Source organism: Marmota flaviventris, chromosome 5 (assembly GCF_047511675.1).
Source record: "Marmota flaviventris isolate mMarFla1 chromosome 5, mMarFla1.hap1, whole genome shotgun sequence".
NCBI classification, from domain to species: domain Eukaryota; kingdom Metazoa; phylum Chordata; class Mammalia; order Rodentia; family Sciuridae; genus Marmota; species Marmota flaviventris.
Genome location: NC_092502.1, coordinates 76,950,531 through 76,975,758, shown reverse-complemented (window position 1 = coordinate 76,975,758; position 25,228 = coordinate 76,950,531). Strand labels below are relative to the sequence as shown.

The 25,228-nt window shown below is 36.9% G+C and overlaps 1 protein-coding gene across 1 annotated transcript in view; it reads right to left on the bottom strand.

Moving 5' to 3' along the window:
- The window catches only part of Fbxl17 (F-box and leucine rich repeat protein 17), a 529,863-nt gene that overhangs the window by 466,143 nt on the left and 38,492 nt on the right, over positions 1 to 25,228 (bottom strand). The window contains exon 4 of the mRNA XM_027927783.2: positions 8,729 to 8,860. Coding sequence (XP_027783584.1) covers positions 8,729 to 8,860 — 132 coding nt within the window. The remainder of the gene's footprint in view (positions 1 to 8,728; positions 8,861 to 25,228) is intronic.

The following is a 25,228-nucleotide window of genomic DNA, read 5'->3' as shown; positions in this document are numbered from 1 at the left end:
ATATATGCACATATTCATTCTTTATTGTATTCTATGTCATTTAAATGATAGAATACATTCATTTATATCCATGTCAAATTAACTGATAAAGTTAGGCTTAAATGAAAGATATTAAAAAGAGAATTACAGGGTAACATCAAACAAAAACTTAAAATGAGTAAAAATGTTTATTCTTAGACCGAATTTATTCTGTGTATAAAATAAGTGGTATTTTTAATTAAACTGAATCTTTCAAATACTATTTTAACAAAATAAAACCAATTTTATTAACAGTAATAATATACAAATCAACATAATTCTGACCAAAATAGAAATTGTATCCTAGTAGATCAGAATCACATAATAAAGACAACTATCACTCAAAATATTCCTTTTGTAACTAATAACTTTGGCTAAATAAAATTGATAATCAAAAAATGGTATCATTAATATGGTAACAAATCAAAGAAAATTTACTTTCTTGGAAAATCAAAAAACTCTTGACTCTCCACCTTTAAACTATTTTAAACCTTTACTCGTATACTCAAACAAATATTTTTTTTAATATTCATTTTTTAGGTGTAGTTGGACACAATGCCTTTTTTTATTTATTTATTTTTATGTGGTGCTGAGGATCGAACCCAGGGCCTCACACATGTTAGGCAAGCACTCTACCACTGAGCTACAACCCTAGCCCCATCAAACACATCTTTTTAAAGTGTGTTCCCAAAATATTTGAAGAAATCTATTTTTAAATCATGTGCAATTCAATAGTAACTCATGTCACTAAAAAACATTTATTTAATATCTACTTATTTTATGTCATTACCGGGGGGATGGATATAAATAAAGATAACTAGATACTTCCTGTCCTAAGTGGACAATACATCATTAAGAAACACCTCTCCAACATAATTTCAATTGTTAAGAAAGAGCAATTTAGCATGATTTAGTAAAAATTTGAAAATGTACACATCTTAGCATTTGTACATATATACCTAGAGAAATGCTTGGACATAAACACAGAAAACATACACAGGATTTTATTGCAACACTGCCTAGGAGAGTAAAACAACAGATGCAATATAAGTCTCCTTCACTAAGAAACAGATTAACAGAAGATACATATCTATTATAGAACAACAGAATTGGCCAAATTATATTGTTATATTATGTGCATGTATGAATATGTAACAATAAATCCCATCATTACCCACAACCATAAGGTACCAATTAAAAATGTGGAAAAAGAGAATAAATTATATATTCATTGTAGCTAGATCTCAAAAACAAAATTAAAAGCACAATGTATAGATTGATACATACTTTGCAAGAGCAAACACTTACCCATATGACACCAGATATAAACTATGTGTGACCACAAATAAAACAATACCACATTGTTCCTGGTTATTCATATGTATGTTAAAATATTTTTTAAAGAATTTTAGATCATCATTATAGTCACCTTTGGAAGGAACAATGAGATGACAACAAAGAAAGACAACTAAAAGTTTGTTTTATTAATTTAATACTTTAATACGTAGCAGCAAATTTAACAAAATGTTAATAATTTCTGAGTGAAGGGCATATGGATTTACTACTTTTAGTATTGTATATTTTTAATTTATCAATATTTTTTAAAAATACAAGACACAAAATCTGATCACATTTCACATTTGCTGAAATCCTATGCTATAATCATTATTACCTAGAGACTTCAAAATTTCTTAGCATATAAGTCAAGAAACTTAACACTTGGCCCCAGTGTTTCTTTCCAGACCACAATATAAACACTAATCCCACATGTAAACCCAATGTCACTGTAATATCTACCATTTATTAAATATGTCACATATTTTCCTAATGCCTATCTTTGTTGATGTTGTTTCCCACAATTCCAACTGTCTTTCCCTTAAGAAAAGATTTGCTTACATAATCATTATATCACCATACATCATTCAAGATCCTGTTTAAATTTCACCTACTATTTATAGAATTTTCTGATTCCTTCCCATCCTTCAAATATAACTTTGTTTTTTTGTTGTTGTTGTTGTTGTTTCAATTATTGTTCCCATATCACTTATCACTAGCCAGGATTTGTTCTTTCAGTACAATTTTTCTGTAGGTCTCTCACCATGCCTGGTACACAGTAGGTGTTCAAATGTTAACTGAGCTGAATGAACATAACAAGTGTTAAGGAACAGAGAGATCATGAACTCATTAAAATTTTTATTAAACTGTTGAACAGCCTGGCTCAGTGGTACATGTCTGTAAACCCAGTGGCTCAGAAGGCTGAAGCAGGAGGATCACATTCAAAGCCAACCTCAGCAAATTAGTTAGGCCCTGAGCAACTTAGTGAGACCTTGTCTCAAAATAAAAAAAATAAAAGGGCCTGGGAACATGGTTCAGTGATGAAGCACCCCTGGGTTCAATCCCTGGTACCAAAAACAACAACAAAAAAATCTGCTAGACAAAATTGAAATGAAATTTACATCTAAATGTCACAATATAAAATACTATGTTTGCAGAATAGCAAAACATAAAAAGAATGCAATTCTACAATAAAAGTGAATTATGTTCATAATTGTACAGGATTAAGATCAACATTAAAAACACTATCCTGAAGACAGCTTCCCTCTTTGATAATTTAACCAAGTTCTTAGAAAGATTATTAATGTGTCTACTTAGAGTTGAAGCTTCCCCTGAAATATATTATCCTCCTAGCAAAAACAATTTTCTACTTTTGCTAATATTAACTTCAACCTTTGATGTCTAAGAGTACCTATCCCTAAGTGTGTTAGAGGCAAATAATATCTATTGGAAATTGTTGCTTGGTTCAAACCTATGTGGATTAGTACCATCTATGAAGTATACATGCAATCAAAATAGTTAGAAAAAAAAGATTTGGGAATCTTAATAGATTTGAGTTAGAATCTTGACTTTGGCACTTGTTTGCTATTAACCTCTTTGGGCCTCAATTTCTTTATATGGGACAAAAACAATACATTATATAGTGGTTGTGAAGAGTAATCATATAAAGTAGCATAGTACTAGTACTTGAAACCCAAAAGAAGGTAACTACTATGAAGTATTTTAAAATATCAACAAATGAGAGCAAAATCCTGAAATGTAGTTGTTATGTCTTAATGTTTCTGTCCCCTACCCCAAATTCATATTTTGAAATTCTAAACCTCAAGATAATAGAATTAGAAGTGGGGAGCCTCTCTGAGGTGACTAGAACATAAGGGTTGAGCCTTAATTAATAGGATTCATGAATTTACAAAAAAATGGGCCCTTCCACCATGTGACAACACAGAAAAAAAGCACCTATGAATGGATAAGTGGGCTCTCATCAAACTTCAAATCTGCCAGCACAGTGATCTTGGACATCCCAGCCTCCAAAACTGTAAAAAATTTAATTTCTGTTGTTTATAAATTACCTAGTCTATAATATTTCGATAGAGCAGTCCAAAGAGACTAACACAGTGGTATATAATAATAAGATGAAGTTCACTACCTTTCAGTTAGTTCTTTAGAATAGTACAATTAAATATAACTGTTCACTGGAAACTACTATTCTGGATTTAAGTAAATGTTCCATTATTAAGAGGGAAAAGAAAAAAAAAAAACATTAAAGGCAAGTATTTACCATAGTAGATTTTAAAGGCTGAAGTCAATATTTATTAGAAACAGAATTTCTTACAAATGTGAAATATTTATGTCAGGTATTACACATAAAATCACTCACAAGGAGGGCTTGAGAAACAAAATACAGGAGTATACGAGGAGAACTGGGAGTGAGGAAAACCAATCTCCTGAATATATTAACCCTAATTTATAAAAACACTGAATATATTATCTCTGTGTTGAAGAGTCTGGAAATGTAAGTTTCATAAAATGCCATTTAAATGTTTATCTTATATATTAACCTAGTTGATAACCAACATGGACATCTGTCTACCTAATTACCACAATAGCCTCAAATCAGCAACAGCAAAATGAATTATACTATCAGTGGTGTTAAACATTTGATATTATACTTCTTAATCTCAGTCTGAACCTCATAAGAAAATGTTTGAAGTAGTATTACATCCTTTCTGAAAAGAAGGAAATGAAAGCAAAAATTAGGATAGCTCAATCAAGTCAATTGGTTAAAAATAGCAGGATTCAGGTTTCAATTGGTTCACAGGGATTCAAAAATGTCATTTACCTCTATCTCCTCTTAAAATGTTTCCAAGCTAGAGGAAGAAATCCTGGAGGGGTAAATTTAGATTCTACTACCTCATCCATGTAAGCCTCCAAAAACAACATCATTACAGCAGCACCTAAGATCTCTAAGTATCATAAAATTATAACACTAGTAAAATATCAATCAGAAGATTGAAAAATATAAGACCAAATTAACTTTCAGCAGTCAAGTTTTAAACAGGATATCTTTATCATTTTCCTAAAACTTTCTAAAATCTATTCATAATACATTACCATTTTCCTGATAATTGAGAAAACTGTATTAGTTCACAGCCTAACTCTTCAGAGTAGGTGTAAAAAAATAGACAAAATACATAATAACACAGATCTATATCAAATATCCTGCCTCAGAGTGACCACAGAAGTTATTTTTAAAATAAATCATAAAATCCCAGTACTTTAAAACATCAAGTTGTATAGCAAATGAGAGATAATCTATCTGACCTTATAATTTTACAACCAAATAAAAAGCCAGCCAAAGAACTTCTGTCTAAAAAAATACAGAAGCAGAATCTGATACAGGGAGAACAAAGAAGCAGAAAGAACATATATTCAAAGGTTTCTAGATCATCAATAACAATACAACTATTATGATTTGAATGTGTCCCCCAAAGTTCAGGTGTTAAAAATTTAATCATCAATGCAACATTATTGGGAGGTGGATTTTAACAAGAGGTAATAAGTCCTTTGCCCTCATTAATGAACTAATGTCATTATCCTGAAAGTGGGTTTGTTATCAGAGTAGATTTGTTATAAAAGTCATTTGACCGCCCCCCACTTGCTTTTACATGCTTCTTTTTCTTTCTTTCTTCCCAAAATTCCCTATTTACCTCTCTTCCTCCCTCTTTCCCTTGCTCTCCAGCCTTCTGTCACGGGATGACAGACACAACTCACCAGACAATACTATGCTCTTGAATTTCCTAGTCTCTGAACTATAAGACAAATAAATCTGTTCTTTATGAACTACCCAGTATCAGGTATTCTGTTACAGTAGCAGAAAATGCACTAAGACAATGCCGTATCTAATCTGACTTAAAAATAGCTTTGTCACAAGTACTACACAGAAATGATATAAAAGCTATCATTAGAAAGGAGACACATGCATGCAACATGCTAGACTCTTTCCAATAGTTGAATTCCTTAAATCTGTTTCTAGACTCTACATGAGTTTAGAGCAAACACAAAATATACACGTGGGTGCAAGGCATTTGTAGCACTAAAAAATGAGAGGATTCTACATGTAAGTTCTCAAATCTGTGCTTCACCACAATTCATTTGCATCTTAAAATTTCAAATCATCTTCACTTTCCATGTGATAAAACTTCTCCCTCTGTTGAACACAGGAATCATTCCCATATTCTAAAGTTCATCGTATTTAATCAGGGCCACAAGTAAGAATATTCAAATATCTTGCTACTTCATAAAAAATGGCAAATTCATTCTGTAGCCTTCTAGACATAATATTTCAAATGACTTGAAAAGGAAATTTTCCCATTAAGAACACCTAAAGGACAAAAATTTAAAATGAAGCATAAACCATATAAGCATAAACTATATAAGCATTATATCTTCATAGTTACAGAAGGAAACAAAAGCTGTGTCACTGAAATACACAAAGACAATACTGCCATCTAAAGGCCAAGATATAATATGAAAAGATGTGGACTCAGTCAAAAACTGCCAAGATATGTAAAAACCAAACAACCTGTTAATTCAATTCATCAAACTTTATACTTTACAAAAACTACTCTATGATTATTTTTAGACTTTTTTAAATTCAATTTACTAAGAGAATTAGCAAAACAATTTGGCTAATTATGAATACTTGTTAAAGCACAGGTCAGGTTCTAATGATATCCTTTCAGACACAGTGTTTTTAGTAAGTACCTCAATTACTTGCTAGTATAAAATATTCTTAAATGATAAATAATACGTATCAAAATGAAAAGTGCCAAACTACTTTAAATTGTAGCTTTGCAAGTAATTTAAATATTTCTTTTTTTAAAATATGTTTTTAGTTGTATTTGGACACAATACCTTTATTTTATTTATTTTTATGTGGTGCTGAGGATCGAACCCAGTGCGTCACACGTGTTAGGCGAGAACTGTACCGCTGAGCCACAACCACAGCCCAAATATTTCTCTTTATTTCATAAATTTTAAAAATAAAGAGTAAAGCTCCTATAAGGGTTTAGTTATCAATAACTAGTTATTAATAGAATTTAATTTATTCTAAACTTCCCTACGAATCTAAAATGGGAAAAATTTTTATTGAATTTACCTTTCCTTAGGATTTTTCAAAATTACTTCAAATTTCCAATAAAAATGTTTAATGAATAAAACTAAATATAGAAATGATTTCTTTAGGATTTAACCATACATCATCTTTTTAATGCACCATAATATCAGGGGAAAATAAATGTGAAAATAAAGTAGAACCTTTAACCATACACATAAACAGCTGCTTTCATTAAGAACCATTGGCTAAAAGTTTCTTTCAGGGCTTGGGTTGTCACTCAGGAGTTTGATCCTCAGTACCACATAAAAGAAATAAATAATTAAAGTTATACTTTTAAAAAAGGTTTCTTACAACACCAATAAAGATATTACTCTGTGTTTAAACAACAAAAAAACAAATATTAGTCGAAATCAATAAATATCCTATTACTTAAGTTGGGATTACTATTCTTTAATTTCTCTTGAGTATAAAGTAGAAATGAACAGTTTAGTAATTTTAGTTATGGTATTATAAAAACTACTATATGTTTAATATCACATGGTTCAGAGTTTATACAAAGGAATTTGGAGATGTCATTTAATTCTCAAAACTACAACTCATCAAAAGACAAATATCACAGCACCAGTTACAAATAAGGTTTAAAGACCTTAAAGTTCTCCCAGGGTCATGATACAGGTGGATAAATAATCAAAAGTTCAAAATTCAGTCTCTGACCCATAAGACTTAATTCTCCTTACGAGTCATACAGCCTCAAATGATTACATTTATATTAAATGTAAGGAGGAGCATGAATTTTTTTACCTTTTTTTTTTTTTGTACCCGGGACTGAACTCTGCCACTGAGCCACATCCCCAGCCCTATTTTGTATTTTATTTAAAGACAGGGTCTCACCAAGTTGCTTAGCATCTTGCTTTTGCTAAGGCTGGCTTTGAACTCATAATCCTCCTGCCTCAGCCTCCCAAGCCACTGGGATTACAGGTGTGCGCCACCATACCCAGCTGTGAACTATTTGTACTACATATTGCCAGGGGAAAAAAATATTCTATATAGAAGAAAAAAAGCATTTATTTTCAGTTTATAAATGTTTCAAGTTTTCTAAAATCTTTAATAATAGTATTATCCCACTGAAGTGCTAATGCTTCAAGAAACCTTTCAAATTTAAGTTTATATATGAGATGTATTTATTAAATATCAGTTTTATAAACTGACTCAAAGGGACAAGAAAAAGACCTCCATATTTTTGAGATGCAATTTTTTTAAAGATTTTATAGATTTGCTATTTCAGTTTAACCTGCAAACATTTTCCATTAGACTATTTTTTTCTTTTCTTTTTTTTTTTCATTAGACTATTTTTCAATGTTGAGAAGTCCTAAGTACCTCCCAGGTGACAATTTTTTTCGGTTAATTTGTACAATATACCTACTAAATTAAAATTAAATGGTTTGGAATGTTATTTGGACATAAAAAAAAAAGAAAGAAGCTATGATACAGGCTGCATGAGTAAATGTTGAAAATATCCATGTAAAATAAGCCAGATACAGAAGACCACATATTGTGTGATTCTATTTATATGAAATGTCTAGGCAAATTTATAAAAACAAAGTAGATTAGCAGTTGCCTGCTCTAGAGGAAGGTACTAATAGGCACAGTGTTCTTTTAAAGATAATGAAAATGTTCTACAATTAGTTAGTGATGACTACACAATTTTGTAAATAAAAAAAAAAACAATGAATTATATATTGTAAAACGGTAAATCTTGGAATAAATGAATTATGTCTCAATAAAATAAAATTGAATGACTTTAAATAAATACATTAAATGTGTCTGACTATATGTGTATGTTCTTAAAATATAAAATTTATGCAATTATCAATTTACTGAATCCCATTTTCACCATAGTAAGTAAAAAGTTCTATTTCACAAATGTACACTTTTCTAGGGATTAAAAAAAATCTCAACTCTCTAGAGTTATTATGATTCCTAGGGGAATCAAAAGGAACCACAACCACAGGCATATTTGGCCGATAAATTTTATATATTCCAATTTACCTGAGTTAGTTCACTCTCAGAATTTAGAAAAGACACATCATGTTAAGTATCTAATAAGTTAAATGACCAATTTATAAAAATTATCAGTTTGAGAGGATTTTACTTTTACTTATTTGCCTCTCAATTACCAAAAGAAAATACATACATAAAATTATAAATGAAGTTTAAAGAATTCAAATGTTAGAAACAAAATTGAAAACAGGTACTTACTAATTTGTTTTCCTGCATGTATATTCTTTGTAGTTTCAGACAGCCCTTAGCTATGACGATCATGCCTTCATCTGAGATCTTGTAACACTGGCCAAAATGAATATCTTTGAGTTCTCTGCATTTTGACCCCAGCTGTAAACAAAGAAATTTGGGTAAATGCTCATAAAATAATGAGGATAACATATTTCTAGTGGGACTTTCATATAATATTTGAATATAATCACACTATAATTAAAGGGTTATTTATAAATTACTTTTAAAACAAGAATGCAACCAATTGATAACTTTCAACAGGTGTAAAAAAAATTGTAAAAGTTTTTACCTTTTAACCTCGTTCCCTACTTCAACTACTTCACACTACATGTCAAACAAGGTACCTAGATTCCTTAACAGTTGAAATTCACATCTTTATTTCTCCTGAGTCTTATTAGTAGGGAGCAACATAAAGGTATAAAATTATGATGTTTCTGTAAAGTTGAATATTAAACAGCAATTAAAACTGGAGTAAGGGCTGGGGATGTGGCTCAAGCAGTAGCACGGTCGCCTGGCATGCGTGCGGCCCGGGGTTCGACTCTCAGCACCACATACAAAGATGTTGTATCTGCCGAAAACTAAAAAAAATAAATAAAAATTCTCTCTCTCTTAAAAAAAAAAAACTGGAATAAGCTTTTGATTGATTTTATATATGAGTTTTTAGAACATAATCCAATTTTACAAAGAAATGTTTTGTTTTTGTTTTGCAGTGCCAGGGATAGAGCCCAGGGAGGGCCTAATGCATGCTATAAACATTTCAAATGTATATTTACATGCTCATGCACATATACATAAGAAAAGAAACCAAAATGTATACAATGTATTAACCAAGGTTATTTTTTATTAGTGACTGGGGATTTTTTCCCTTTCTGCCTATGAATCTTCTCTAATTTTTTAAACTCACATTTTTCTAAGTAAAAAAAGCTTTAAAGTTCTATTTCAAGTAATGATATTAGAAGGATATGCAAGTTATTTTTCTAAGGGTGGTAAGACATACAAATGATGTTATCTACATTAGGCTATACTCTATCCAGTTATATATTCCTTTAGATATGTAAACTCCATGAAGCAGGATGGCTTGGGTTAAATAATATATCTCTAGTTTCCAATGTTTTACACTAACTCAATACTTAATATTTGTTGAATGTATGAAAATGTTGATCAGGGTTGTGCATATAAAGAAGCCTCTTTAATTTTTTTCTTCCCCAGTGATGGAGATGAAACTTGTATGCCAAGTAAGTGCTCAAACACTGAGCTAGAACCCCAGCCCAAGAAGCCTCTTTAAAAGGGACAAATATGAGCTGGGGTTGTGGCTCAGTGGTAGAGCTCTCATCACGCATATGTGAGGCACTGGGTTCTCAACACCACATAAATAAATAAAATAAAGGTATTGTGTCCATCTACAACTAATTTTTTTTTAAAGGGACAAATACGGGAAACCATGATTGTGGACTTATATACCACTATTTCCTAGTTAATTGAGGAGTTCTAAACTGGGCCCATGGATAGAATTCGGTTTTCAAAAAAAGTGGACAATACATATTCTATTTCATACTATCCACTGACTTTATCTTTTCCTTCACCTAATATAAGCAAAACATCAAACAGATGGGCACAGTGGCACATGCCTATAACTCCAGTAACTCAGGAGGCTGAGGCAGTAAGATCACAAATTCAAGGCCAGCCTCAAAATAAAGAGAGAATCCGAGTGGGGAGCTCAATGGTAAAGTATCCCTGGGTTCAATCCCTAGTACCACAAAAATAAAAAATAAAATTTTTTAAAAGACAGTAATTTAGCTGCACTTGTGAATTTGTAAACTACAGAAATTAAAGATAATTTCATATAACACTGCTATTGCAGATACCAAGAAAAATCATTTTTCTTCATTATTATTTATCATGTTCATTATTAGATAAGCTACCTCGGCTCTTATTTAATTCATTAAAAGAAGCACACATATTTATAAAACAAATGTATAATGGTGTATGATGCAAACCAGAGAAAGCGGAATCCAAAGCCTGTACTAGGAAAAGCAGAAAATCAAATACATTATGGAACTTTTTTTTTTTTTAAGTTGCACATGGACACAATATCTTTATTTTATTTATTTACATATAGTGTTGAGGATCGAACCCAGTGCCTCATATGTGCCAGGCAAGTACTTTACCACTGAGCTACAACCCAAGTATCATGGAATTTTCAACAGGTTCACATATTTCTGGCAGTGAGAGTGAGACTGGAAATTTAAAATACCAGGATTCTTAAAAGTATCATTAAGTAATAAACCATCAGATCACCACCATCATTCTACAATGAAAAAATACTAGAGTTCTCTGCAGGGAGTAAAATAAGGTCTTTAACTAGGGTGTGCATATATAGCTGAGAACAGAAATACATTGCTGAAAATGCAGGGACTGTGTGTATATTCATAATAGTAAAAATGGAGGAATTTAAAGAAATAATTCTAAATTAAAATTTCCAGAATGAAAGAATATGAACATCCAGATTGAAAGTTCCTCCACATCTCTAGCACAGATAAAGAAATAACAACTTAAATCCTAAGATTTTATAATTCTAGATTCTAGAGCCTTTCAGAGAAAAACAGACTTCACAGAAAGAATTTGGCTAAAAAAAAAAAAATACATCAAACTTCCCAACAACACTAAAAGTAAGCAAAAAAGCAATGCCACCAAATCTTGAAGGAAAATTCTTTATAATATAGAATTCTGTACTCATGATTCAGACCATGAATTAAGCCTGAAGGCTGAATTAGAGATATTTACTGACATAAGTTCTCAAAAGATTCATCTCCCGTATACTTTTTGTCATGATGCAATGTCTATGCTTTTAACAAAACATGAGATCACAGTAAAAGTTGACATGACATTTGGATAATAGTAGTTCTAATCCAATAACTAGATGAAAAAAACCTTAAGGATGCTAAGATGCTAAGATGAACACTAATGCAACAGCACCTACATATAAGAAGCCAAGACTAAAAACCTGCTATCTCAGACAAATCTGCTTTAAATAAGTAAATTTGATTAAGTATCAACAAGCAGAGAAAACTTTAAGCTCCATCAAGAATATAAAAATTAACTAAAGTTGCGGGGGGAAGGTTTATTAATTCCAAGGAAAACAAAATACTACAGGAAAAAAAAAAAGGTAGATAAACAATTGTAAAATGTGAATATAGAATACTTTTTTTTTTTTTAGTGAGAGAGAGAGAGAGAGAGAATTTTTAATATTTATTTATTTATTTATTTTTAGTTCTTGGCGAACACAACATCTTTGTTTGTATGTGGTGCTGAGGATCGAACCTGGGCGGCACGCATGCCAGGTGAGCGCACTACCGCTTGAGCCACATCCCCAGCCCAAGAATACTTAATTTAACAAAAACTATAGTTGAATTATGTTGGAAGGATGAGAGGATAATAGAAGGATATATAAGAGAGCCAAATTTTTGTCTTCCATTGCAATAAATCACCTACCTAGCCAAAGTATGTTAATTATAAAATTGCAGGCAAACCTACTAGGAGAAAATATTTTCTGCTCCTAGAGGAAGTTCAATTAGTCTAATTCCTAGTCTCTCTACTGATTAGTTTGTATTTAATAAAGAAGAGACATTATGCTCATCACTATAATTCTTTCCTCTTAGGAACATACTTCCCATAGGGAATATCATCTTTACTTTTCTAATTGGGGCCATTGTGGTGGTCTGGCCTAGACAATTACTAAGTCAGTTGGCCAAACTCCAGAGTCAAATTTAACAAGCCCATTTAGCTCTAGTGCTAAGCAACATTCTTCACCTTAAAAGTTTCTGAGTAATAAAGTTGGTATATTTTCATCTATTACTATTTCTCTGTCATATTTCTCAATTCAATTAGATCCTGCATAGTAAAGGGCAGAACCCTTGACAAACATTTAGTGTACCAGCAAGAAACACTAAGAAAGAAAACAACAGAATTTTTTTACATAAGGAGTGATTAAGGTTTTGGGTGGAAATTTAGGCATCACGTTTTGCACAAGTTGATAGAACCTCAGGTTAAGAATATACATCCCATTACAACACAGCGAGAATGAGAATGAGATAATTATCTTAGGATAATTTCATGGGATACAGACACTTGAAAAATGGTTTTCGTGGCTTTATCCACTAAGAAATGACTTTTTTTTTTTTTTTTTTTTTTTTTGGTACCAGGGATTGAACTCAGGGGCACTCAACCACTGAGCCACATTCCCAGCCCTATTTTGTATTTTATTTAGAGACAGGGTCTCACTGAGTTGCTTAGTGCCTTGCCGTTGCTGAGGTTGGCTTTGAACTCGTAATCCTCCTATCTCAGCCTCCTGAGCTGGTGTGCACCACTGCGCCCAGCTAGGAAATGACTTTTCATAGAGGTAAGGGTCATGTGAGTAACCATACAAAGAAAAGGATTGACCACTGCAGACATTATCAGCACATGAGTTCTTGCTAGTAATTGAAGAATAACTCAGGAGACAAGCTATTATGACTCATTACTATTGAGTTTAAATGTCATTTTATCTCACTGCAGAAACTTTAATGTTCTATTTTAGACAACATCACCAGACAAAATAGGCAAGTCCCATCTGTACTAATTACCATAACCTCATCCATAAATAAATACTTTAAGTTCCAGACTATCCAGACAATGTAGTCAATCATTATACCCAGTGTATTTCCCAATTTTGCTGATATTCTTCAAATCTCATCTATACAAGACCCACAGAAAAATACTGGGGTTGGGCAGGGGTTATATTTGTAGCTCAGTGGTAGAGCACTTGCCTCACACGTGTGAGGCACTGGGTTCGATCCTTAGCACCATATAAAAATAAAATAAATAAAGTTATTGTGTTCACTACAACTTTAAACAAAAGCAAAAACAAACAATGCAGAGGGTATCGACCAAACCCTAATAAGAGTATTAATGTTTGCATGCCCTGAATTCAACGTAATTAGCAGAATTAGCATATGACTCTACTAAATACAAATTTCTTCATTCAGGAAGAATGCTAGAATAAGAGCACTGATCTTGCCAAAGGGAGAAAGCTTGATAAGAGCCCTGGGATCCAGCTGAACCACCAAAATGTTGGTAGCCTGTGAGTTTAAAAAAAAAAAAAAAAAGTGCCCTAGAGAAAGGCCTATTCTAGTCTGTTCAAGTTAGAGATATTTGGGAAACACCTTGAGCTTTCCACAGATCCACCAATAAAAAGCATAAAATTGAAAGTGAAAAACACAAAGATCATGATCTAGTACTTGCAATGCCTGATTAAAAGAAATTGATTTCTGCTCACTAGTCTGGCTGTGTGAAACTCTTAAATTGTTATTATGTCCTAAAAAAATAAAAAAACAAACTGAAAACTCATCAGAGAAATGATAACACAGTAAAACGTTGTCCCCAGAATGATAGAGAAAGGCAGACACAGAATGACAACTAACCAAAACACAGAAACCTACTAGTAAAAACAGTAGAAACCAGGAACTAGAGAGACTGGGAAGATGGCGGCGAGGGGAGTGCATTGCCCCCGTGTGCTGCTTCACTGTGTGGGAGTATGACAAGTCAGGATGGCTAAAGGCTATCTTGTTAGGAATTTCCAGCAATAGTGGGGTGCTCCGGAACCTGGAGGAAGGATTTCCATCGCACGAGGATCGGCTACGGGGACTCAAACGCGAGAGGTTTGTCGCACGGAGGGTAACACTGCTTATTCAGCAAATCGCCCCACGGCTAGAGTCTGCAGCGCGCGCTGGGAAACGAGGAGATAGCGACGCAGGGATACAGCGCTGCAGTTTCTGCCAGCCGTGCAAGCACCGTACTCAGGGCTGAATTCTGGGTTCGAGACGGGGGAAGGAAGCGGTCCATCTCGGTTCTCCACACCGGTCAGACCACAGAGGAGGCCAGCAGCCACCATGTTGGAAAGCTGACGTCACCATCCCTGCTTTCAACTGACCGCAGCTCATTCAGCCATAGAACAGGTAATTTCAGGCTGCCATTCGCCTGCGGCTTGCAGACAGATTGCTAGGGTTCAGTGCCTGGGGGCTTCTTAGAACCTGATCTTATCGGAGCGAACACCGAGCGCGGGGCGGCCGAGTTCCGGCTCCCGGAACCGCCCTGGCCCAGGGCTGGGGAGCCTGCGGAGGCTGCTTCTTGGACCCTGCTCCTATCAGAGCATACACCAAGCACTAAGCGGCCGAATTCCGGCTCCCGGAACTGAGCCCGCGGGGACTGCTTCTTGGAGCCTACTCTTATCGGAGCTTACACCGACCACGGAGCGGCCGAGTTCCGGCTCCCGGAACTGCCCTGGCCCAGGGCTAGGAGCCCACGGAAACTGCTTCTCGGTCCGGGTCCTGCTGAGGGCCGGTCAGGACTCACCCGTTGCTTTGGTTGCACGGCAAGGGGAACGAAATGCTGCCATTCGCATAGGATACCGACATGGCAGAGATCTGATGTCATCAGAAAGCGGCGGAGGAGAGAACTTCATCAATACCAGCGGCGACAGAAACAGTTGGTCTCCTGGTAGGGGGGGTGAGGCACAGACACCCGAGTCTCCTCAATTTGTCGTTGAGCCAGAGGGGAGGAGCCGGGCCGCCGCCAGTGCCCGGAGCAGGCCCAGCGGCTCGCCAGCGTGGTGACCGCGTGACCCCAATTGGAGAGGGGGCGGAGCGGAGCCGCCACCTGCACCCGCAAGGTGGGCAGACCCGTGACCCAGTGGTACATGGGCGTGGTAGGAAGGGCAGGGCAGAGGCGCCGCCCGCACTTGCAAGGTAAACAGACCTGTCACAGACTGGCGGGTCAGGCCCAGTGGCCTGCCAGTATGGTACACACGTCACCCCAACTGGAGTAGGGGCAGAGCAGATCCTTCTCCCACGCCCGGATCAGGCCCTGCTGGTGTGGTGGCCACGTGACCCCAATTGGAGTGGGGGCGGAGCTGAACCGCCACCCGGGCTCGCAGGGTGAGCAGACCTGTGACCAACCTGCAGATCAGGCCCAGGGGTCCACAGGCATGGTAGGAGGGGCAGGGCAGATCCGAAGCCCGCGCCACCAAGGTAGGCAGACCTGCGACAGACTGGCGGATCAGGCCCAGGAGCCTGCCGGCATGGTACACACACCACCCTAATTGGAGTAGGGGCAGAGCACAGTCGCCGCCTGTGCCAGGAACAGGCCCAACGACCTGCAGGCGGGGTAGTCACGACACCCCAATTGGAGTAGGGGCAGAGCAGAGCCGCCACCCGTGCCCGAAAGGTGGGCAGATCTGCGACCGACCAGCGGGAAAGGCCCAGTGGCCTGCCGGTACGACAGACACGTCAACCCATTTGGAGTAGGGGCAGTGTAGAGCCGCCGCCCGCGCCTGCAGGGTAGGCAAACCTGAAACCGACCGGCGGATCAGGCCCGGTGGCCTGCCGGCGTGGTACACTCGTCACCCCAATTGGAGTAGGGGCAGAACAGAGCCGCCGCCAGCGTCCAGAACAGGCCCAGTGACCTGCCGGCGTGGTAGCCACGACACCCCAATTGGAATAAGGAGAGAGCAGAGCCGCCGCCCGCGCCTGCAGGAAAGATAAGCAAGCACTATGAAAAGACAAGGAAAGAAAGGACCACAAGCAATGCAGGTCAACGCAACTTTAGAAGAGGTAACAGCTGCAGCAGATGGAATGTCAGATAAAGAATTCAGGATATACATGCTTCAGATGATCTGGAGTATCAAGGAAGACATTAGACAGCAAAATCAGACAATGAAAGATCACTTCGACAATGAATTACGCAAACAAATCCAGGAAGCAAAGGATCAACTATACAGGGAGAGAGGTTATAAAAAACAAACAAACAGAAATCCTAGAAATGCAGGAAGCAATAAACCAACTTAAAAACTCAATGGAGAATACTACCAGCAGAGTAGAACACTTAGAAGATAGAACATCAGACAATGAAGACAAAGTATTTCAACTGGAAAATAACATAGACAGCTCAGCAAGACTGTTAAGAAACCATGAGCAGAACATCCAAGAAATATGGGATAACATTAAGAGACCAAACTTAAGAGTCATTGGGATACAGGAAGGTACAGAACTCCAAACCAAAGGAATGAGCAGTCTATTCAATGAAATAATACGAGAACACTTCCCAGACTTGAAGAATGAGACAGAATCGCAAATACTAGAAGCCTACAGGACGACAAATGTGCAAAATCATAAGAGATCCACACCTAGACACATTATAATGAAGATGCCCAACATACAGAATAAGGAGAGAATTTTAAAAGCTACAAGAGAAAGGAAGCAGATTACATTTAGGGGTAAGCCAATCAGGATAACAGCTGATCTTTCAACACAGACTCTGAAAGCTAGAAGATCCTGGAATAACATATTTCAAACACTGAAAGAAAATGGGTTCCAACCAAGAATTGTGTATCCAGCGAAATTAAGCTTCAGGATGGAAGATGAAATTAAAACCTTCCACGATAAACAAAAGTTTAAAGAATTTGCAGGTAGAAAACCATCTCTTCAAAACATCCTCGGCAAAACATTACAGGAAGAGGAAATGGAAAATAACAATGAAAACCAACAGTGGGAGGTAGGACAGTAAAGGGGGGGAAAATAATCAAAGAGGAAAACAAACCATGTTTAGTAACAGAAATAAACAAATATGGCTGGAACAACAACCCATATCTCAATAATAACCCTAAATGTTAATGGCTTAAACTCACCAATTAAGAGACACAGGCTAGTAGAATGGATCACAAAACAAGACCCAACAATATGCTGCCTACAGGAGACGCATTTGATAGGAAAAGACATACATAGGCTGAAGGTGAATGGTTGGGAAAAATCATATCACTCATATGGACTTCGGAAACAAGCAGGAGTGTCCATACTCATATCAAATAAAATAGATTTCAAGCCAAAGTTAATCAAAAGGGATAAAGAGGGACACTACATACTGCTTAAGGGAACCATACACCAACAAGACATAACAATCATAAATATATATGCCCCAAACAATGGTGCAGCTATGTTCATCAAACAAACTCTTCTCAAGTTCAAGAGTCTAATAGACCACCATACCATAATCATGGGAGACTTCAACACACCTCTCTCGCCACTGGACAGATCTTCCAAACAAAAGTTGAAAAAGGAAACTATAGAACTCAATAACACAATTAATAACCTAGACTTAATTGACATATATAGAGTATACCACCCAACATCAAGCAGTTATACTTTTTTCTCAGCAGCACATGGATCCTTCTCAAAAATAGATCATATATTATGTCACAGGGCAACTCTTAGACAATATAAAGGAGTAGAGATAATACCATGCATCTTATCTGATCATAATGGAATGAAACTGAAAATCAACGATAAAAGAAGGAAGGAAAAAGCATACATCACTTGGAGAATGAACAATAGGTTACTGAATGATCAATGGGTTATAGAAGACATCAAGGAGGAAATTAAAAAATTCTTAGAGATAAATGAAAACACAGACACAACATATCGGAATCTATGGGACACACTGAAAGCAGTTCTAAGAGGAAAATTCATTGCTTGGAGATCATTCCTTAAAAAAAGAAAAAACCAACAAATAAATGATCTCATACTTCATCTCAAAATCCTTGAAAAAGAAGAGCAAAACAACAGCAAAAGAAGTAGAAGGCAAGAAATAATTAAAATCAGAGCTGAAATTAATGAAATCGAAACAAAAGAAACAATTGAAAAAATTGACAAAACTAAAAGTTGGTTCTTTGAAAAAATAAACAAAATCGACAGACCCTTAGCGATGCTAGCGAAGAGAAGAAGAGAGAGAACTCAAATGACTAGCATACGGGATGAAAAAGGCAATATCACAACAGACACTTCAGAAATACAGAAGATAATCAAAAATTATTTTGAATCCTTATACTCCAATAAATTAGAAGATAGTGAAAGCATAGATAAATTTCTTAAGTCATATGATCTGCCCAGATTGAGTCAGGAGGATATAGACAACCTAAACAGACCAATATCAATTGAGGAAATAGAAGAAACCATCAAAAGACTACCAACTAAGAAAAGCCCAGGACCGGATGGGTATACAGCAGAATTTTATAAAACCTTTAAAGAAGAACTAATACCAATACTTTTCAAGCTACTTCAGGAAATAGAAAAAGAGGGAGAACTTCCAAATTCATTCTATGAGGCCAACATCACCCTGATACCTAAACCAGACAAAGACACTTCAAAGAAAGAAAACTACAGACCAATATCTCTAATGAACCTAGATGCAAAAATCCTCAATAAAATTCTGGCAAATAGGATACAAAAACATATCAAAAAAATTGTGCACCATGATCAAGTAGGATTCATCCCTGGGATGCAAGGCTGGTTCAATATACAGAAATCAATAAATGTTATTCACCACATCAATAGACTTAAAAATAAGAACCATATGATCATCTCGATAGATGCGGAAAAAGCATTCGACAAAGTACAGCATCCCTTTATGTTCAAAACTCTAGAAAAACTAGGGATAACAGGAACATACCTCAATATTGTAAAAGCAATCTATGCTAAGCCTCAGGCTAGCATCATTCTGAATGGAGAAAAACTGAAGGCATTCCCTCTAAAATTTGGAACAAGACAGGGATGCCCTCTCTCTCCACTTCTGTTCAACATAGTTCTCGAAACACTGGCCAGAGCAATTAGACAGACGAAAGAAATTAAAGGCATAAAAATTGGAAAAGAAGAACTTAAATTATCACTATTTGCAGATGATATGATTCTATACCTAGCAGACCCAAAAGGCTCTACAAAGAAACTATTAGAGCTAATAAATGAATTCAGCAAAGTGGCAGGATATAAAATCAACACGCATAAAACAAAGGCATTCCTGTATATCAGCGACAAATCCTCTGAAATGGAAATGAGGACAACCACTCCATTCACAATATCTTCAAAAAAAATAAAATACTTGGGAATCAACCTAACAAAAGTGGTAAAAGACTTATACAATGAAAACTACAGAACCCTAAAGAGAGAAATAGAAGAAGATCTTAGAAGATGGAAAAATATACCCTGTTCATGGATAGGCAGAACTAACATCATCAAAATGGCGATATTACCAAAAGTTCTCTATAGGTTTAATGCAATGCCAATCAAAATCCCAACGGCATTTCTTGTAGAAATAGAGAAAGCAATCATGAAATTCATATGGAAAAATAAAAGACCCAGAATAGCAAAAACAATGCTAAGCAGGAAGTGTGAATCAGGCGGTATAGCGATACCAGACTTCAAACTATACTACAGAGCAATAGTAACAAAAACAGCATGGTACTGGTACCAAAACAGGCAGGTGGACCAATGGTACAGAATAGAGGACACAGAAACCAATCCACAAAACTACAACTATCTTATATTTGATAAAGGGGCTAAAAGCATGCAATGGAGGAAGGATAGCATCTTCAACAAATGGTGCTGGGAAAACTGGAAATCCATATGCAACAAAATGAAACTGAATCCCTTTCTCTCGCCATGCACAAAAGTTAATTCAAAATGGATCAAGGAGCTTGATATCAAATCAGAGACACGCCGTCTGATAGAAGAAAAAGTTGGCTACGATCTACATTCGGTGGGGTCGGGCTCCAAATTTCTCAATAGGACACCCATAGCACAAAAGTTAATAACTAGAATCAACAAATGGGACTTATTCAAACTAAAAAGTTTTTTCTCAGCAAAAGATACAATAAGAGAGGTAAATAGGGAGCCTACACCCTGGGAACAAATCTTTACTCCTCACACTTCAGATAGAGCCCTAATATCCAGAGTATACAAAGAACTCAAAAAATTAGACAATAAGAGAACAAACAACCCAATCAACAAATGGGCCAAGGACCTGAACAGACACTTCTCAGAGGAGGACATACAGTCAATCAACAAGTGCATGAAAAAATGCTCACCATCTCTAGCAGTCAGAGAAATGCAAATCAAAACCACCCTAAGATACCATCTCACTCCAGTAAGATTCGCAGCCATTATGAAGTCAAACAACAACAAGTGCTGGCGAGGATGTGGGGAAAAGGGTACACTTGAACATTGTTGGTGGGACTGCAGATTGGTGCAGCCAATTTGGAAAGCAGTATGGAGATTTCTTGGAAAGCTGGGAATGGAGCCACCATTTGACCCAGCTATTCCCCTTCTCGGTCTATTCCCTAAAGACCTAAAAAGAGCATGCTACAGGGACACTGCTACATCGATGTTCATAGCAGCACAATTCACAATAGCAAGACTGTGGAACCAACCTGGATGCCCTTCAATAGACGAATGGATAAAAAAAAGTGTGGCATTTATACACAATGGAGTATTACTCTGCATTAAAAAATGACAAAATCATAGAATTTGCAGGGAAATGGATGGCATTAGAGCAGATTATGCTAAGTGAAGCTAGCCAATCCCTAAAAAACAAATGCCAAATGTCTTCTTTGATATAAGGAGAGTAACTAAGATCAGAGTAGGGACGAAGAGCAGGAGAAGAAGATTAACATTTAACAGGGATGAGAGGTGGGAGGGAAAGGGGGAGAGAAGGGAAATTGCATGGAAATGGAAGAAGACTCTCAGGGTTCTACAGTGGAGGGGGTAGAGAGAGAGGAGGGGAGGGGAGGGGAGGGGAGGGGAGAGGTGGGGAGGGGGGAGGGTGGAGGATGGGAAAGGCAGCAGAGCACAACAGACACTAGTATGGCAATATGTAAATCAATGGATGTGTAACTGATGTGATTCTGCAATCTGTGTATGGGGTGAAGGTGGGAGTTCATAACCCACTTGAATCAAAGTGTGGAATATGATATGTCAAGAAATTTGTAATGTTTTGAACAACCAACAATAAAAAATTAAAAAAAAAAAAAAAAAAGAAACCAGGAACTAGAATAGGAAAATCTGAAACTGTAACTGAAAACATTACCCAAGGTTCAGTGCAGATGCCTCAGAGTTTTTTAAAAAAAAAAGTCCTAGGGGACCCAGAAATTGGAGGGCCCCCATACACTGATGAGTTTTTTGACTACAGAAGGTTTAAAAAAGACCTCACAGAGAACATCAGAGAAAAATCACTTCATGATTCTGGCAATGGGAGGGGAAAAGTAACTGTTTTGAAATATACCAGAACATTCTGTTCCTAACAAGATTTGCCCTCAGATGGGTATTTTACCAGAGCCTAATGTACTGGAATTTTGTCACAGCCTCACGTTCCTTGAGAATAGAAAATACTCAACTCCGATTCCTCTAACCATCCTATCCCACAACTAAGTTGAAAAAATTCAAAATACCAGGAACGTTAACAGTCCAGGGATACAGACTCACTAAAAGATTAAAACCTAATAATAAGACTATACAACACTTCTCCATATCTCCACATCTTACCATCACTTTATTATAGGCCCATTTATAGAAGCTCCATTTCCCAGTATATCACATCTACTTTTCAAGGAAAAATTATAAGGCACACTAAAAGGCAAAAAAATATAGTTTAAAGAAACTGAAAAAGCATCAAAACCAGTGCCAGACATGACAGGAATATTGGAATCATTAGAGCAAGAATCTTTAAAAATTACAATTAATATGCTAAGAACTTTGATGGAAAAAGTAGACAACATGCAAGAACAGAAGTACGGGCTGGGATTGTGGCTCAGTGGTAGAACGCTTGCCTAGCACCTGTGAGGCCTCAGCACCACATAAATAAATAAAGTAAAGGTATTGTTTTCAGCTACAACTAAAAAATAAATACTAAAATAAAATTTAAAAAAGAAAAAAGAACAGAAGTACAGCCAACACGTTTCGGTTATTTTTTGTTTTCATAATGGTGCCAAAACCTGGAAACGGGAGGTTTATTTGGATCCTTTTTACCCCTCCCCATTCCAATGAACTTCCCTTTCTCCACCTCCTTTACCTTTTTTCTAACAGTCATTTAAATGGCTAATGAGACCGGGGAAGTGTGTGTTTATCACCAAGCATTCCTATGATTCTCTGAGGTTGGAGAAGCCCTCAGCCATGCAGGTAAGGCTGAATCCCCAGACTGACTGTTCCTCCTCCCCTTCCATGAGATGTCTGGAACAGTGGCAAATTTTTGCCATTTTTTTCCTGCATGCAACATGAGCCATCTCATTCTTCAGAGATGTAAGACACTCTTCAAGTCTCTCGCAGAATTGCCCTAACAAAGACCCTAGCCTGTTGGACCATCTGAACCCTGGGGGTTCCTCCATCCTGCCTGAGAACTTCGCCTTTTGGTTCATCTAGACCCTGAGAATCCTCCACCATTGATTGTAGAAGGGGACACCCTCTCTTTCTCCAGTGGAACTCTTTGGGTGAAGAAAGAGAGACATCAAGGAATACCTTGATCTCTATTACCACCAGTCAAACCTCTCCAACATGGGGGTTAAACAGTCCATCCCATGGGACTAACCCCCTAGGATATCTCATTAATCTGACCTCAAAAGCAAACACCTTATTAGGTTGAGTACCATATCTGGCTGCAACATAAATCAGAAAGCCTAATTCAAAGGTAGGAATATCCATCCACAGGATTCCCCTCTAGGTTGTCTCATTAAAAATCTCAAATTTGGACCTTTGACCCAAAAATTCTCCAAGATTTGGACAATTTCCTCACCGACTCACAACTCTCTTCTTTATTTACTGCCCTCAAAATAGCAGGGGAACACCTTCCCTCTGCTCCCTTATCCTACCTCTCCAAACACCAAATCCCTGCTCCCCCTCCCCCCCTTGCCATCACCTCCCTTTACCCAATCTAAAACTCTTCCAATGAAACACATGTTCTCTCTTCAGGAGGTGGCAGGAGCTGAAAGGATGGACCAAGTTCATGTTCCCTTTTCTATGACAAATATGTACCAAACAGAGGAGAGATTAGGCTCATTTTTCTGAAAATCCTACTACTGAGGCTATTAGCAAATACACCATCCTATACCTCAATACTCCTGCAGGTACTCTCTTTGTCCATATCCAATTTGTCGAAGGATCTGCACCTGATATCCATAAAAAATTTAGTTAAAAAACAGGCCCGAAACTCCTCAACAGCAACTTTTAGATGTTTCTTTCCAAGTCTTTAACAATCAGGAAGAAGAGACATAGGAGGAGAAAGAAAAGTACCTCAAAGCTCAATATCAACTCTGGCCTCAGCCATCCATAATCCTAAAAAAGCCCTGAGATGCTCATGACCCCACCAGACCCTTTAATACACCTCCTGGGGTCTATTTCCAATGTGGGCAGACAGGACACAGGGCAAAACCTGCCCTAACCCAAGGCTCCCCCTCACCCCCCCGCCAAGCTCTGTTCTAACTACAGCCAAGGGAGACACTGTTAGAAGGACTGTCCCCAAGGAAAGACATCCACCCTCCCCTTGGTACAATCAGCTTCCCAAGCCCTGTACACTAAATTAATGGAATGAGGGGGCCCAAACTCCTCTGCCTCCATACCAAAGCAAATACCCCTATTATGGGAGCCTCCAAATTAAAAGTCTCCATCATCTTATTTTTTCAACATTCCAGCCCAGACCTGATCACTGCACTCCTTAAGCCTTCTAATTATTCCTTACTCTCTGGGATTGACAGTCAATCCCAGAGACACCTCTCAACCCAACATTGCTAAACATCATCCCCCTGTTAAAATCTGACTAAAAGACCCCATTCAAATCTGGCATGAAGCCAGGCCCAATGATACACACCTATAATCCCAGTGGCTTGGGAGGCTGAAGCAGGAGGATTGCTGAGTTCAAAACCAGCCTCAACAACAATGAGGCACTAAGCAACTCAGTGAGACTCTGTCTCAAAATACATAATAAAAGGGCTAGGGATGTGGCTTAGTGGTTGAGTGAGTGTAAATCCCCAGTACCAGAAAAAACTAAAAACAAAACAAAACAAAAAAAAGACCTGGCCTGACTACCAGGGGAATAAAAATGGTTAAAATGCCCTAGTTGTAGCTCAAACTACAAATTCCTTTGGCTTCTGCCAGACCTCACCAAGGATTGCACTGAAATGTAAATTGCAGAGGCCTGCCCAGCTTACAGGATTAGGACCAGAGGGCGGGGGGAAAATGTGCCCCTCTTAAATCCAAGCCACTGTTTTCTATACCTTCAGAATCTTTACCTAAGTATTTCAGAGCTCTCTTATTCTTTGAATATCTGAACTCACTCTAATCTGAGCCAAAAGTAACCTCTGATTTGATAAAGATGTTCTGCATGCTCCTTTACTAATTACAGCCGTGTTATTTTTTTTCCTAGGACACTTGTTTTTTAAATTCTATATTTTTGAGCTCATGGTTTTATGGTAAATTCACATTTGATACTGCATGCCTAAATGAATATATTTTTCTGACCAAACTTTTTTTATCTAATTATAGAGGTTTTTACACTGTTTTTATTCAGAGGCCAAATTTTTCAAGGGTTAGCTCTTAATCTAATAGAGGCTTTAATAAACAC